General features: G+C 39.4%; 1 protein-coding gene across 6 annotated transcripts in view; it reads right to left on the reverse strand.

Moving 5' to 3' along the window:
* Window positions 1-15,146, reverse strand: part of asic1c (acid-sensing (proton-gated) ion channel 1c) — a 99,768-nt gene that overhangs the window by 13,488 nt on the left and 71,134 nt on the right. The window contains exon 1 of one of the 6 annotated variants that reach the window (XM_085139870.1): window positions 1,992-6,979. The exons of 3 other annotated variants lie outside the window; for them this stretch is intronic. In XM_085139870.1, coding sequence (XP_084995996.1) covers window positions 1,992-2,600 — 609 coding nt within the window. In that variant the 5' untranslated portion in view covers window positions 2,601-6,979. Of the gene's footprint in view, window positions 1-1,991; window positions 6,980-15,146 lie in introns of those variants that run through there. 2 more of the 6 variants (XM_085139869.1, XM_085139871.1) reach the window with 2 other exon arrangements.

Here is a 15,146-nt window from a genome sequence, read left to right on the forward strand (position 1 = left end):
TGTTTAAATAATTTAATTTCAGGTTCTGTGCCCAGAGGTGATTTTTCCTTTTTCAATTTTATGGCTTTTACCTATAATTGAAACATTTCTATGTCATCTACCAAGCAAGTAAATATAAATCAGTCTCAGAAGGATCAAAATGTAGAATTAAAATCATCGACTCTCCATAGATTTAAACAAACTATAAGCATTTCAAGATGTTCATCATCATGATGTTTGCAGCAATCTGCTGTTTGTGTTCACATCAACAGCTACACATTAAAATGCGATAAGTTATGGCTAAACAAGAAAATCATAGTACGGAAGCCAAAAGGGGACAAAAAGTCTCATAAATAAATGAAAATGAGTGTCGCTGAAACTTTGGCAGCTGCAAATGTTCTTACTCTCAAAAACATTGCCAATTCAGAAGTATTAATTTAAATTTATGTTATCTAAGTTTCACTCTGTAATGTATAGTTTGCAATCTGTGCTTGTAAACTTTTGAATTACAATATTATTTTATGTAATGATGAATTGAAATCAATCTCAGGTAAAAGTGAAAGCTTACAGACCTTAAAGTCCTGTTTTAATGATCATAGCTGCCCTTATAGACTTCCTTTTCTCATCATCGTAACAAAAATGTGTGCTGCTAGCATGAGATTTTTGATGTGCAGGAAGGACTGAAGTTTGGATTAATTTCTACTGTGGTAAGGTCATAGAAAGAGGGCTGCTGGTTAAAACTCAGCCAGCATGGCAAAGCTGATCTCGAGAGATCAGATTCAGCGTTCCATGTCCAGACCCAGACAGACTCACATCCATCTCACACAGATAAGACAGATCTTTGTTTCCCCCCTCCCTGCTGGCTATATAATGAGGGAGTGCCTATACACATCATACAATTTATGACTGTTTTAAAATATTCATATTTATGTTTAGATCAAATGAGAGCATCAATCATCCATGCTGCAGACCCAATATGAGTTGCTTAAGTGCAACAAACAGATAGCAAAATGTAAATCCTGCATATCTCAAGCCATCAATCTGGCCAAAAACAGAGAATTTGAAGATTTTAAAGCCTCTCCGTTGCTATGAAGCCACCATGGGTAGCTGACCTCTTGCAGCCTCTAAGACTTCCCACTGTAAATGTCTCCCATCAGCTGAAGCTGTCACAGTTACATGTTTGATTTTTATGACTTGGATCTAGCTGTTCAGACCCACCTCAGCAAAGGCAGGGAGCTAAATGTGACGCCTGTGACAGGTGAAGGTTTTATATCTGGATGTGTCTTGCCAGGTTTAAAATATTCTCAGTCCCTCTGCATGCAGGCTTACCACTGCAGAAACTTCCCCAGTCGCCCTTGCTAATATTTTCTAATGACGTTATAAGCTACCGGTTTGTGTGCGAATGTATTTACTCAAGATATCACCACGCGGAAGAGCGGGACTATGGTTTGCAAATGTCACCCACTTTCTCGCTTCAGTTATTCAGAGATGAATGGCTGTAATGGATCCACGTCTGGTGCGTTTAAATGGGAAACTCAGCTGCATATTTTGACGCATATCCTCCTCGTGCCCAACAGATGTTTAATTAGAGATGCTGAAATTTTAATTTGAACTGATTTATGACGTCTGAATTATTAATGCGCTCAATTTTCGCCCAAATGTTGTCATGTTATAAAGCAAAAAAGACATTAGAGGGACTCGTGGAAATAGCCAGTCAACATAGCCAAATACGAAACCTTTAAATACAGCAGACACTGAAGCCACATCATTGTGTTTGTGCTGTTGAGTGAATTTTAAGGAGACATGGTTTTTAATGAGGGAACAGCTGTCACGTCTTAAAGGCAAAAAGCAGGACAGGCTTGTTTTGCAGTTCTGAAACATCAACGACTTAAAAGACCCAGAGAGAATGCCTGCTGTAGCTTTGTCAAATGTTAACATGAATTATTAATACCCCCATATAAACAACACTCACATCCACACCTGGCAAACACCATCTCTCTTTCTGTACATACAGTGCTGAAGTTTTTGTAGGTGCAGGTTTCCCCACGAAACCTGCACTCCAGCAGCATGTCCTCGAGCTGGTGACCGAGCCGACCCATCATCTCCGTGGTGTTGGTGTGATAATTGGGGGGTGGGGTGTAGCTGCTGAAGTCCAGGAGAGTGAGCAGACCCTGCTTGTGATTGTCTTTAAGGATAGACAGGCTCCTCTTTATGACTGTGTGATTATGATACAGGAGGTCCAACCAGTAGCCGCTGTGATACAGGTCATCTTTAGTCAGAGAGGATACCCGGAAAACATTTTTGTTGCAGAAGGTAACAGCTGGGAAGGACATGTTGTGAGCCCAGACCATGTAGATCTTGGTGACAGCGGGGTAGGACATCAAATAGAGGATTCGATTCCAGGACCAGGTGAAGAGGAGACTCAGACAAAGGAAGAAGGCCATGATCCAGATGACCCGCTGTGGTTTCGACTTGTCCGGAGAGAAGACAAACTTCAAACCGTGGATCTTGGTCCTCATTATGAAATCAACCGTGATCTCGTTCCATGTTGCTTTCAGCGAGCTGGACTGTGGGTTCTGAAGAGGGGTCTTCTGGGCATCACTTGATTTGTTTGGCTCCATGGAAACAGATTCGGATGTGGAGTCTTAAACCTTAATTGCGAGTCAAGGAAAGTGCTTCGTTGTCAAGTGCAGTTTCTCAGCTGCCCCCACTAGACTACAATTTACACATTTTCTCCACATGCATCTTAATATGTGTGTAACAGCGCGTGTGTGTATAAAAAAATCCAGGTAGCAGCGACTGGAGTCCTAACATGCAGCTGTCCTACTGTTCAGGCTTGAAAACACTTTGCCATGAAGATCTAAACAAAGGAACTGTGCTCCTTGGGGGATGTAAAATTGATTTACATAATGATTCCTTTATGAGAAAAACAGCTGAATCACTCCATTAACAAAAACATCCAGCGTAACTATCCACACTCCTTCGTCAATAGACAAATGGACGTGATAATTGCAGATGTAAGCGACGGCTTCACTCCCAGAGGTAATTACTTTGAAAATTCGGAGAGGCTTACCCCTGTTGCTCAGATCTTTCACTCCTTCATCCCCCCTCTCCAGTGCCAGACAATACTTGCAGATTTCAGTGGTTTCTCTTTTTGTGCAGTAGCTGCCCAGAACCCAACTCCTCCCTTTTTCCACAGATTGAAGAGATGCTTTTTAGTGTGTTGACTTGAAGCCCGCAGAAAGGAATATAAAGCTTGTTGCCCCCCTACTCACTCCCTCTACAGTCGACTGGAGAATGAGGTGGAGCCACTGGATGAAATTGTTTTCCTTCGGTGATGAAGTGCACCTCCAATGGTATAGAGAGGAGGGGGTTGGTGGTGGTATTGATCAAAGTACAAATAATTGTGCTAAAGAAATTCCTCTAGAAAAAAAAAAAAAGATGAAGTCTGAAGTTCTTTAATATTGAAGCATCGCTCGCTCATGGGTCGATATGTCTATATAATTGAATACTGAAAGGGAGGCAGCAAGTTGGAGAAAAACAGCTAAATATCCTTTAAAATGTGTTAGAAAAATATGTCACAGTACGATCTGTGATCTTCTTTTGCTCCAGTTTCAAGTATAATTTCACAAATGCAAAGTAATGAGGGCTGACATCCTGCTGCATGCAGATGTGGCTCTGGCTGATATTAAAGGTGCTTTGCTCCATTTAGTGAGACTATCAGAGGACTGTGTTTGGGAGAAAGTGATACTTTCCCCCCATTATTTTAGCTGGAATAATTTCAATCTGTAATGCGAGTATTGGCTGGGTAACCTGATCAAAGCTGAGGTGACAAATGGTTGTAAAAAATTATTGCGCAAAGTTAAAAATAGAAAGAAAAAATGTTTTATTACTGCGCAGACTTAGACCAGAGGGTGTCATATGCAGGTTTAGATGGTGGGAGCTAATAAAAAATAATTGGAATGAACTTATTTTAATATAACACAAAGGAGTGTAAATGACTCTCGGGCTTCGTAGAGTCTGGGTTTCACTGACTAAATGCCAGAGAGGATCTACCAAATGATTCTGTTAACACAATAATAACATATTCATGTAAATTATTTCAGTATTTGAGGGCATAAACATGGCTTTTTGCAAAAAGGCTGAGATATTAGAAATGAAGAATTCAAGTAACCGATCGGCTAGAGATAAATAAAGAGAAGGGCGACAAGAGCAACAGGAGCGCTCAGCAACGTAAACTGCCATTCATGTTAATTTATTTGGGATAATGTGCATTTCACAGGCAGATTCATGTGCATAGAGATTAGTATTTGGGTAAATGTGAAGCATAGTTGGCTAGCCCTGCTCAAGAATCCAGGAGGTCACCGCATCTGAAGAGATGTATTTTAACGTTCTGCTTTTTCAGGTTGTAATTTCTAAGGAAGTATAGACAGTCTTTGGACAGCCAACTAAAATCTATCATCCATATAAATATGAAATGATTTCATTGTGATATTAAGAGTATTTCGTCATCTTTGGGCAGAACCAGGCTAGCCTCACCTGATCTTTTAGGCTTTATGCTAAGCTAAGCTAACTGGCTCCAGCGTCATACTTAGTCCAAAACAAAATCTAAACTGTAGCGATAGTAGCATAGACTGAATGCTAATTATGTAAAAAATTAAAGTTAAGGAAGAAGAGGTAGGAACATATACATAAGTGGTTCTGTAGTGTAGCGGTTTACACATTCACCTGATAAGCAAACAATCCCTGCTTTAGTCCCAGAAGACGCTAACCCCTTGGGGTTGTGTCAGGAAAGGAATCTGATGTTACTTCAAACACAGCTACCCACTGTGGGACCCCTTGTGAAGAAGGGAGTAGCTAGACATAGCTTCTAAAACAGCATTTATAAAAAGCACTGACGAGGGCTGCGGATCAGTTACTTTTTTTTTTTTTTTTTTTAAGTGGTTACACTTTCCTACAAAGGAGTTCTTTACAACCTCTGTCTTTTCTGGGGAAGGGGCTAAGATAAACAACATAAACACAATTAAAAGAAACTGTTCCACATATTTTCAACATATAGATGATGGTCTGCAAAACCCTGCATCACACCTAAGCAGATAAACGTCAAATTACCCCTGTAAGAGCAAAATGGGCTCAAAATAAATGCTTGCACGTAAACCACAGGAAAGTCTGATATGTCACATTGAATTAGACACATGGCACTTCAAGCAGTCCAGCAGCCATCAAATCTACTTTAAAGTGCCAAGAAACACCACTAATTTATCTGTGGTATCTCTTCTATTTTCACCTGTCGTGTTATTAAATTATTGTGCTGTCTGTGGTGATCGCGTCAAAATATTCATCGGAAATTATTCTGCCTTGGTTTGTGCTGTCCTCAAAATTAGTGCTGACAGCACAGTATACGTTAGTGAAGGTGTGATTAGAAAAAAAAACAAAGCTTCTGACTAGTGCAGGATAAATATAGGTCGTTTATTAATCTTCAAAGAAGCAAAATGTGATTCAAAGAAAGAATTATATAAAAACAATTTCTACCCAGCCATTTTATTAAAGCCAAATTTACAAATGCATTACAAAAATAAAGCAACACTGTTTCCTCTGTGTTCAAAAGTCGTGATATTAATAGTCTGATAAGATTAATGAACGCCTGGATACTGAAAAACAAAGAATAGAGAAGGTTAAAGCTTCAATACAGTAACAATGGTTATTTTCCCTCTGTGTCCTTTCTAGCTTTCCAGCAGCAAAACAAGTAAATTAATTGGCTGAATTTAGCTCTAACAGCTACTATATGTCATGTCTGCACCACCCATCCTTTTTGCCCTCCTGACACAACAGATGCCCAGTATTGCTTTTCTTTTAGCCTTATATCTGAACCACTTTATTCTATAAAAACAACTGGATAAGCGTTTAATTGGAGAAATAGGGTATCTTTAATAATAATAACTTTAATTAGAATAACTATTTGCATAGTGCTTTTCAAAATGCACAGTTATAAAGTGCTCCACAGTTTGCATAAAACTACACAACTACATAAAGTTTGTGAGCTACAATCTCAAAATAATCACCTCTGGTTTCAAAATAAGAGCAACCCAGGGGCCAACCCCTGGAATACAAGTCTTACTGGAATTTCACTTGAAGCCAGTACTAGCTAATGGCTAATTTTTATTTGTAGTTTAGCAGAAAACAAGACTGGATGAGCTTTGCTGGTCAAGAGTAGTAGCAATGTTCTGAGCAGATATTGCTCATTGTTTGGCTTAACAGAAAACTACAGTCATGTATCATTAGCACAGCAACGGTAGCAGATTCCTTTGAAGCTATTTAGTAGATAATCCAGGGGAGCATATGGAAAGAAAAGTGAACTGGACCAAGAACTGAGCCTTGGGAGACACCACATATCAGGGGTGCTGAGGAGGACATGTAGTTATAAATATGAAATTTGAAAAAGAGAAGTGCCAGAGATACTGACCCAGAAACTCTATAATCTGTAAATAAAAATGAAGGGCGAATAAGTCAAGCAATACTCAAATGGAATACTTACCTTTATCTAAGCTCATAAGAATCTCATTAGTAATTTTAAATATTGCTGTTCCAGTGCTATAATTTTGTTGAAAACCACACTGGAATTTATCAACATATTGTTACCCTATTTCAAGTAGCTGATGAGCAACAGCTTTCTTGAGGATTTTAGAAATGAACAGCAATTTGTAAATTGGCCTATAATTGTCTAAAACAGTGGGATCTAGGGAGGGGTCTTAAAACAGACAAATGCTGACTGTTTTAAAGTATTCTGGCATGCAGCCAGATGATAGCGACTGACTGATAATAAAGCGAAGTGGGGGGGGGATCTCTAACAAATTTAGGATATGCACATATGAGAAAGTATACTCAGGGAAATCAGGAATAAATTGAATAATAGAATTGGTTGAGAAACCTGTACAGGTTGGAAGGATCCAGGTTTAATGTGCCCCATTAATATCATAGGGCATGCAACCCCCCCCCCCCCCCCCCCCATAAATAAATAAATAAATAAATAAGAAATGTCTCACATCGAGCAGACAACATGGCAGGAGAACAAGACTGACATTTGATTTGCACTGACACGACACTTGACAACCTGTTTCAGACCCAGTAAAGTCACCCAGGCAAAATAAGGAGAACAAGAATACTAATGCTGTATGTGTAGCAGCAGAGTAGGACACCCAACAATACCATCTTATCTGCCTTGTTTCTCCATTTATTGACCAGCTGTACAGACTTCCTCTATTCTCATCGTCTTTGGAAAGATGCCAATAGATATGAAGCACATTTAACTAGTAAGTTAATTGCTTGAGCTCATTTATTCTATTCAAGCGTAGTGGAGGCGTGTGGCAGGCTGCTCCTGTGGTCTCGGAATCATCCCTCGTCAGCAGTTTGAACCAAAACGCAATTTCATTACTCTGATCTCCAGAGGTTACACACTAGCAACACATGACAATCATCTTTACTCTCTTAACATGTGCTCCCTGACAGTGGCTATCCATCCTTTTTTCGATGTGGTATTTTCAAACAAAAGTAAACCATGCACTTTAGGGGCAGGGATAACTCAGTAGGTAGAGTGGTTGCCCCATGATCGGAAGGTCGGGGGTTCGACTCCACTGAACAGCTACCCTGAGGTACCCCTGAGCAAGGTACCGTCCCTACACGCTGCTCCCCGGGCGCTGCATTGGTGGCTGCCCACTGCTTCACTGGGTGAATGGGTTAAATGCAGAGGAGTAATTTCCCTACGGGGGCTAACACATACACACATTATTACTTAAAAGGGACCTATTATACTTCTTTCCGGCTAAAACTTTTTTTATTCTTGGTCTCTACTAGATGGCTTTGCATGACTCACAGTTTGAAAATCTTATTTCATTTTTCATTCATACAGATTTTTTTTTTTTAGCTTTGCCACCCTTGCTATAAGTCAACTTCCCTCTGATTGGCTGCCCCTTGCAAACAGAAGGTTTGAACAGCAGATTGGCGGAGCTGCTGTTCTCACAGTCAGAGCTCAGCCAAAAACACTAAAATGCTCCATAGAGTCAGTTGATAATTCTGGGATTTTATAGTAGTAGGTATTGTAGCTTTAAAGGACAGATGTAACTATTTTTTGTATTCATTTTTGTGTAAAATAATTATAGATGTCCTGAATTGAAGAGCAACATAATCGCAATAAAAAGGGCTTTGTACACCCGGGCCAATGTGAATTGTAAAGACAAAAGCTTTAAATCTGGTGTCAGACTCTGTAATCACAGCAATGCAATGATTTTAAACTTTTTTCTAGTATGAAAAACTTTCATAACTCTGTTTGTTTGTCAACTCTTTCCCAAATCATTAATTTAATTAAAATATCCCCTCCAACACAGTGCTGCACTGACACAGGAATATATAGGACTCTGGGCAAAATGTAATGATTTTTCTTACCAATAAAATTGCTATCCTCCGTACTGAAAACAAACGTCTGCTGCTCACACACTGCTATTGTTATCATCCTTTGGATGAAAATGTATTTAAACTGTGTCTCAGTACCGAAGCATGTAATCAGAGGGTTGTGGTGCAATAAGAAAAATTACCAAATTCAAATAAGCATCTCAAAGAAAAGCAGAACCATTTGAAATATCTATTCTTTCAGATTTTTGTATTACTAGCCTGACTTAAAGAGCAACTCGGTGATCCCTCAGGCTGTCAGGGAATGACACTAACCATCCTCTTTTATGTCAAAGCCGAGGCAAACCCCAGCGGTCTCATTAGAGGAGGAGCAGAGATTTGACTGAGTAAAGGGGAGAGCTCCTTCAAGGGCCAGTGAGAATGTTCAACACCAAATGAAATCCTGGCAGCAATTAGATGCACATCACAACCTCAAGAGTGCAGCCGGGGAAGAGAAGAAGGTGGACACAAGGCATGCGCAGCATTAATGTCCACTCACTATTAAAGCTTAGCTAATTAGCTGATTAGTCATTTAGGGTATTTATGAGCTGTTTAGGAAAATCTTAAGCAAAAATGCCAAACACTGTTTTCAGCTTTTTGTTATTTCTTAGTCTTCTATAACATATAGAGAGCGCAAACAGTTAACCAAGAAAATAACTTTCAGATTAATTAATAATGAAAATAATTTATTCATCTGTCCCAATGCCCTAATGCCTGCTTACTGAAAAAGGATGCTGCTATTATAGTACATGTATTATTAATTATTATTAATCAGTCTGTTAAATCATCTCTCCCTCTCATGCACATTATATATAGTTTTCCTTTAATTAAAAGATGTATTGATTAGATCATATAAAGTTCCCCTGCAGAGTTCGGGATCGCCTCCTTTATAATAACGGCAGTCAAATAACATATATTAAAGTTAGACACAAATCTAAACATTTGATAAGCTGAGATCAGAGAACATTTGTCAGCCTCGGAGAATCTAAACTGATCTAAAGCTTATCAAAACAGTCGCTTATTCAGTTGACAAAAGGATTAATGCGTAAACAGAAATGACCCTGTGTTGGCTTTGAACTGCATTTTACACCGACTGCAACGTGTTTGATTTATTCCACTCAGCACATTTTCCGATGAGCAGGCCAAACCGCGATGACAGAAAAACAGTATTCAGTGTCAGCCTTGAAAGTTTTAAGATGAAAATTTATAAAGCTCCGTATTATTTAGAGCTTGAATAAATAAAGCCGGAGCACACTGAGTAACATAGCATATTCTCTATGAGGTCAGGAATCCTCATTGCTATGCAGCATGTCAGACTCGGCGTTGCATGAAAACTTGAAAAACTCCCTGAGAATTTCCAAATTTTAGATTTAGGCCAGCTGAGAGACAGGCTGAGAGACACTGTGATTTAAAATGACCAAACAAATGCAAATCTGGACGAGACAGCCAGATAGAGCAGAAATGTTTGCAATCAGACTGTCACTCTGTTGGACGGGCAGCTTCTTTAGCAGAGGGAGACATCTTGTGGCCTGCCTCTAAATGAAACTAACCTCTCACACAGCCACTTTGTATGCTGCACCAGTCGTGCACGGAAACCCTGAGTGGATATTTTTTGCTAAGAGAGGCTTATACTGTGAAATGCCTCATATAAAATTCATCAAAACGAAGAAATATTGCCATACACTTTGTAGGAAAATTAATTAAACAAAAAATACACCAAAGCTGCTCTGAAGGAACATATTCAGTGTACATTTATTGGACATAAAAGTGTTAGTCTTTGTTTTTTGTTACATTCCCCCCCCCCCCCCCCCCCCCCACCCCACAAAAAAAAAAAAAGTGCTGTTTCGTTAAGCTGAGGCGGCTTGTTTTTTTTTCTGGTTCAGTTAAAAATGTGCCCTCCCATTACTTATTTAAAATGTAGAGTAATTACAAAGATCTCTGGTGCAGCATATGTACAGTATATCCTCCCAAGTAAACCAGGTGGGGGGCAGATGCAGTCTGTATCAATAAAACACAGATGCAGCTGGCTACACCTGCTGTCTTTTTCCCTTGTTCCATTCCAGGCAGAATCCAAGAAACGCTGTCACTCAAGCTTTCACTCTGCAGCCTGCAGTCACACTTTGATAAACTCACTCCTCGAATTTCCTCACCGGTACTTTTGCAGGGATAATGTCTTTTTTTCCTCATCTTGTTTGCTCAGCTGGAGGCTTTTGGTACCCTGAATCCATTCAGGGATAAGCACTTGCCAGCAGTCTAAAATTGCCACAGTGTAACCCAGCATTCCATCAGGAACTTTTTTTGCCCCCCTCATGTATATGTTAAGAATAAAAAGCATATCCTTAAACGTTCCTGAGGCCTTTGGTGATTTTGTAATCACCAAATCTCTCCCTTGCCAGCATTTAAAGGACTTTTATTACGGAATACAAATTTTGAAAGCCAATTACATGTTCATAGTTTAAAAATCACAACTGAAAAAACAAAGAATGAAGACTATTATATGGGCAAAAGTACCTGGGCACCCACACATTACTCCTACAGGAGCTGCTTGGCCATGAAAACCCATGACACTAAGCTCCCAACACAGAATTTTTGTGCAGATGCCAGAGGAGTTTTGGAGCTGTGCACTTACTGAGTTACCACAACATTGGTGCCGCAGTACTTTATGTGGTCTGACACACATAATCACAACATAAAATCATGACATTCTTAGTCGTATGATTTCTAAATTGAATTTTTCTGACAACCTTACAGAGATTTAAATCTTTGTAACTGAAAACAGTATGTTAATAATACTAACTAATCACTTATTTTAACCTATAAAACTATATTCGATTAAATTTTATTTTTATAGCACCAAATCACAGCAGCAGTCACCTCAAGGCGCTTTACATAGTAAGGCTAAGACCCTATGTATGCATGCATGTGTGTGTGTGTGAATTACATAGTGTTTTGATGCATTCATATGCAGCATGTCACACTGCGTTTATAATATCTGACTGTGACAGGCTGAGTTGTTATTAACTCAGCCTGTCACATTAATCGCTGAGTTGTTATTAATAATGAAAAACCATCCTTTCTAACCTCTCTAACACTCCACTTCAGTTAATATATAAATCATTCACCACAGTCATGGGGCAGGTTAACAGATGTACGCTGACGATATGGTGATATATGTCTCAGACAAAAATGTCTCGTCTGTTTCTTTGCATCGTTTACATTCCATAGCAGCACGACTTTAAAACTCTCAGCATTAATAAAACTGTCAGTTTGCCTCTCTTCCAGGGCTCGGTACTGAAAAAAGCCCATAAGTTAAATTTAGAGGCAATTCACAGAACAGACCTCATTTAGATATTAGATTATCTTTCATTTACCTTCAGAACCTTCAGGTGAACCCTGAAGCTACTCAGCTACTTTAAATCTTACTATACTGCAGTCTGAACAAATAAATACAAACATACAGTACATACAAAAATAAAAACCACTTACACTTGAGTGATCTAGGAGGAAAGAAATCTCACAGAATCCAGTGAGCTCTTTAGAACGGCATAATCTTTCAAAATGTTTGTTAAGGCAGACTGCATTACTAAGTGCTTGATTGTATACAAGTTTATACTCGTGGCAGTGAAAACACCTGTACTGAAAGAGGTGTGGCCTAATAATAAGGCATTTCCAACAATAGGTGATGTCTAAGCTCCTCTGTCTAAAGGTGCAACGGGTTGAAAAATTAAGACGATGCAAAGTAACAAAAATAGCAGAAATGTAAACATGTTCGCATGCTGGTACAAAAAAGTATTTTGGTATTTATGGGTAATTTATTTCTTCAAGATGACTAAAAAGGTGATAAATTATTTTATAGCTTTACTATTTAAACTGCATTAAGGCTTAAAGTTAGGGCATTTCCACTTTAACTTACTGGTAGGCTTAGTAGACTTCACCCCTGTTAATTGACTGGACTGGATCTCTGCAGCATGTTTGTGGTGTTTTCAGATATTTTAGTGGATTTATCTGAAAGAAAAAAATAGATGGCCTGCTGTGCGGATCATTCATTTGCATGTTACTTAGCAAAAATACCTGGTGATGGTGTCAGTTTAATGGAGCTATGCAGTATACTCCATTTGTCCATATATGATCAATTCTGCCTTAAAAACAACAACAACAACATGACACAAACATGGCCAAATTACTAATGCTGATGTTTCACAACAAGGTATCACAAACCAGTGGGTTCATCTTTTATATACAGTCTATGATATTGACCAAATAGTCTTGAAGAATAATCTCAGAAAGCAACTCCACACTTTGAAAGGTGCAGTGCATAACATTAATTGGCTAAGAGACCAGGATGTAGCTCCCAGAGGCCATTAGTGGAGGGAAAAAAAAAGCTAAATATGGCTTCTGAGGTAATCAAAAATCAAAAGAACTTGTGATATGAACCATTAGTCATTTGTGCTCCATCTGTGTTCAGTAGATTAGGAAAACTTGGGAGTACAATGCATGCTGTTGTTTGAATATCATGATGCCAGGAGGCTGATAATCTACAACAAAACATAATGGCTCTATTGGTTTTGGACAGAGCAATATTTGTGTCCGGTGTCTCCACCTAACAAGCCAATTAACTTAAGAGGTTCTGTCAACTGGCACCTCCGATGTCTGCCTATGGTCATATGCCGAATGTACAAGTCAGCATAAAGCACCCTCGCACAGCATCCCCTCCATGAATTCCTTCAGTATTCCTCCTCAGTGCCATTGACTGGACTGCCAATGCTGCACTTAGAGTAACAGCGATTTGCACAGTAATCTTTTCTGACACTGAGTACTGGAATAAACACATAAAGTATTTGTAATCTGGCCTGTCATCTATGCTCGGTGCCTCAGATTTGTTTATTTCATTGTTTGCACTATACTCTATTTTATCTCTACTCTCCTTTTCATGCTCTAGGCAGCAGTGTAATTTTGTGCTCCTTCACACACCTTCTTCCTTTCATCTCTCCTAATGCTTCCAGTTGTGCATCGAGGCACTGGCTCTGCTCCAAAGCAGGCTGAATCACAGTGATGGTGTCAGTGCTCAGCTGAGTCCCAGTCCCACCTCAATCTAAGCACAGCGCAGCCTCTTTTTCTGTTTTCTCTTTCTCATTTGTTTCCATTTTGTGTCAGCGCTCCCCTTCAGCTCTATTTGTCGCTTTTCACCCTTTCCACCTCTCTCTGGTATAAGCAACTATTCTTTTGTACTTTTCTCCACGTTGCCTATTTTCTCTCTCTGTCTGCATCTCTGATACTCAATCCTGTCTTCTGCTTCTTTTACTCACCTTTTTCTTTTCTTTGACCTCCAAAGCAAACATCAGCCTCCAGACGATACTGCAGCGCATAAAGTAAAACACCAGCTCCTGGCTCTACCTTTGGCAGGCAAGACTTAATGTAATATTAAAAAGGAAGCTTAAACCAAAGGTCTTTTGTTACACCATAAACTAATAGATCTACAGGAAGTTCAGTCACAACACAGAAGATCAAGCGTAATGGGATAAACATGTTAGGATCAGCTCTCTGCAGTGGCATGGGCCGGCTAAAGTGCTGAGCTGGTGATCGATTGAAATGATATTACACCAGCTTCGGCATGCATCCTGCATATACACAATGACAGATGATTTATTTGGTGTGAGCTAGTCTTGCAGGCTTCATCCACAGCAATGATTCAGGGTGTGTTGGGGTGCTTACGCTTTTGAGTATTAATGAGGTAATCAATCACACGCCACTTCACAGACAGTGTGTAAGGCACCAAGATGGAGGCATGAGATTAATTTGATAATGAAGTAAAGCCTCCACCAAGACAGTTATTTGGCAAATCATATATATTATAATCTAAAAATGGTTTTCTTTAATGTGATGTTGTGTCATATACAGCGTCCTAGCTACCAAAAACTGTAGTCTGAACACGGCTTGTTACCACAGACTGATCCACGGACATTCAGGGCTATGTTTCTATGTATATTTAGAGCACCGCATGGGCAGAACATTCCCAGCCTCTACCATCTGCCAGCTTTTAAATATACGAGAGTCGTTCTCCACCAGTAAATTACAGCATCTCTCCCCCCAAAAAAATATTTCATTACTTGATGCAAAGGGAGTGATTGCACTTGGGGGCGCTGATATTTCCCCTATGAGATTTCTCAATACGACTGCACCCATACCCAGCTCATTAGCTGAAACATCTGGTCTTTCCTGTCACTGTCAGGCATGCCAAGTTTCTCCAGCCACTGTTACTTTGTCTAAAATGCTACACATACGTACACGCTTGCATGTACTGAAATAGGACATCTGAAAAATGTTATCAAACTAAAGTGAAGTATTAGTTGTATGCTACAACTAATATGGTCGAATAGCTACAAAACTTTGTACTAAGGGGTTTAAATAGGAAAATAGAGCTGTATGTTTATTCTAATGATGTCCTTTTAAAAGCCATACCAAAATGGATCAACTAAGTGCATCAGCAGAGGTATTTGAATGATTCAGTGCATATATTTTCTCAGGTTTTTCCACATACACAGAGCTAATTGTCGGATGTTGTCTAGACCTTGTGTGAGTCATTTTGTGTTGATGTTGCTGAAGTATATAATGGGTAATCTCAATTCCATCCCATCTTATCTCCTATGAGAGGACCTGCCTCTCAGCCTCCCACAGAAAGATCAGCAGGCCGAGGGAATCAAGGAAGGGGGAATTCAGGCAGCTCT

Source organism: Neolamprologus multifasciatus, chromosome 18 (genome assembly GCF_963576455.1).
Source record: "Neolamprologus multifasciatus chromosome 18, fNeoMul1.2, whole genome shotgun sequence".
In the NCBI taxonomy this organism is placed as follows: Eukaryota; Metazoa; Chordata; class Actinopteri; order Cichliformes; family Cichlidae; genus Neolamprologus; species Neolamprologus multifasciatus.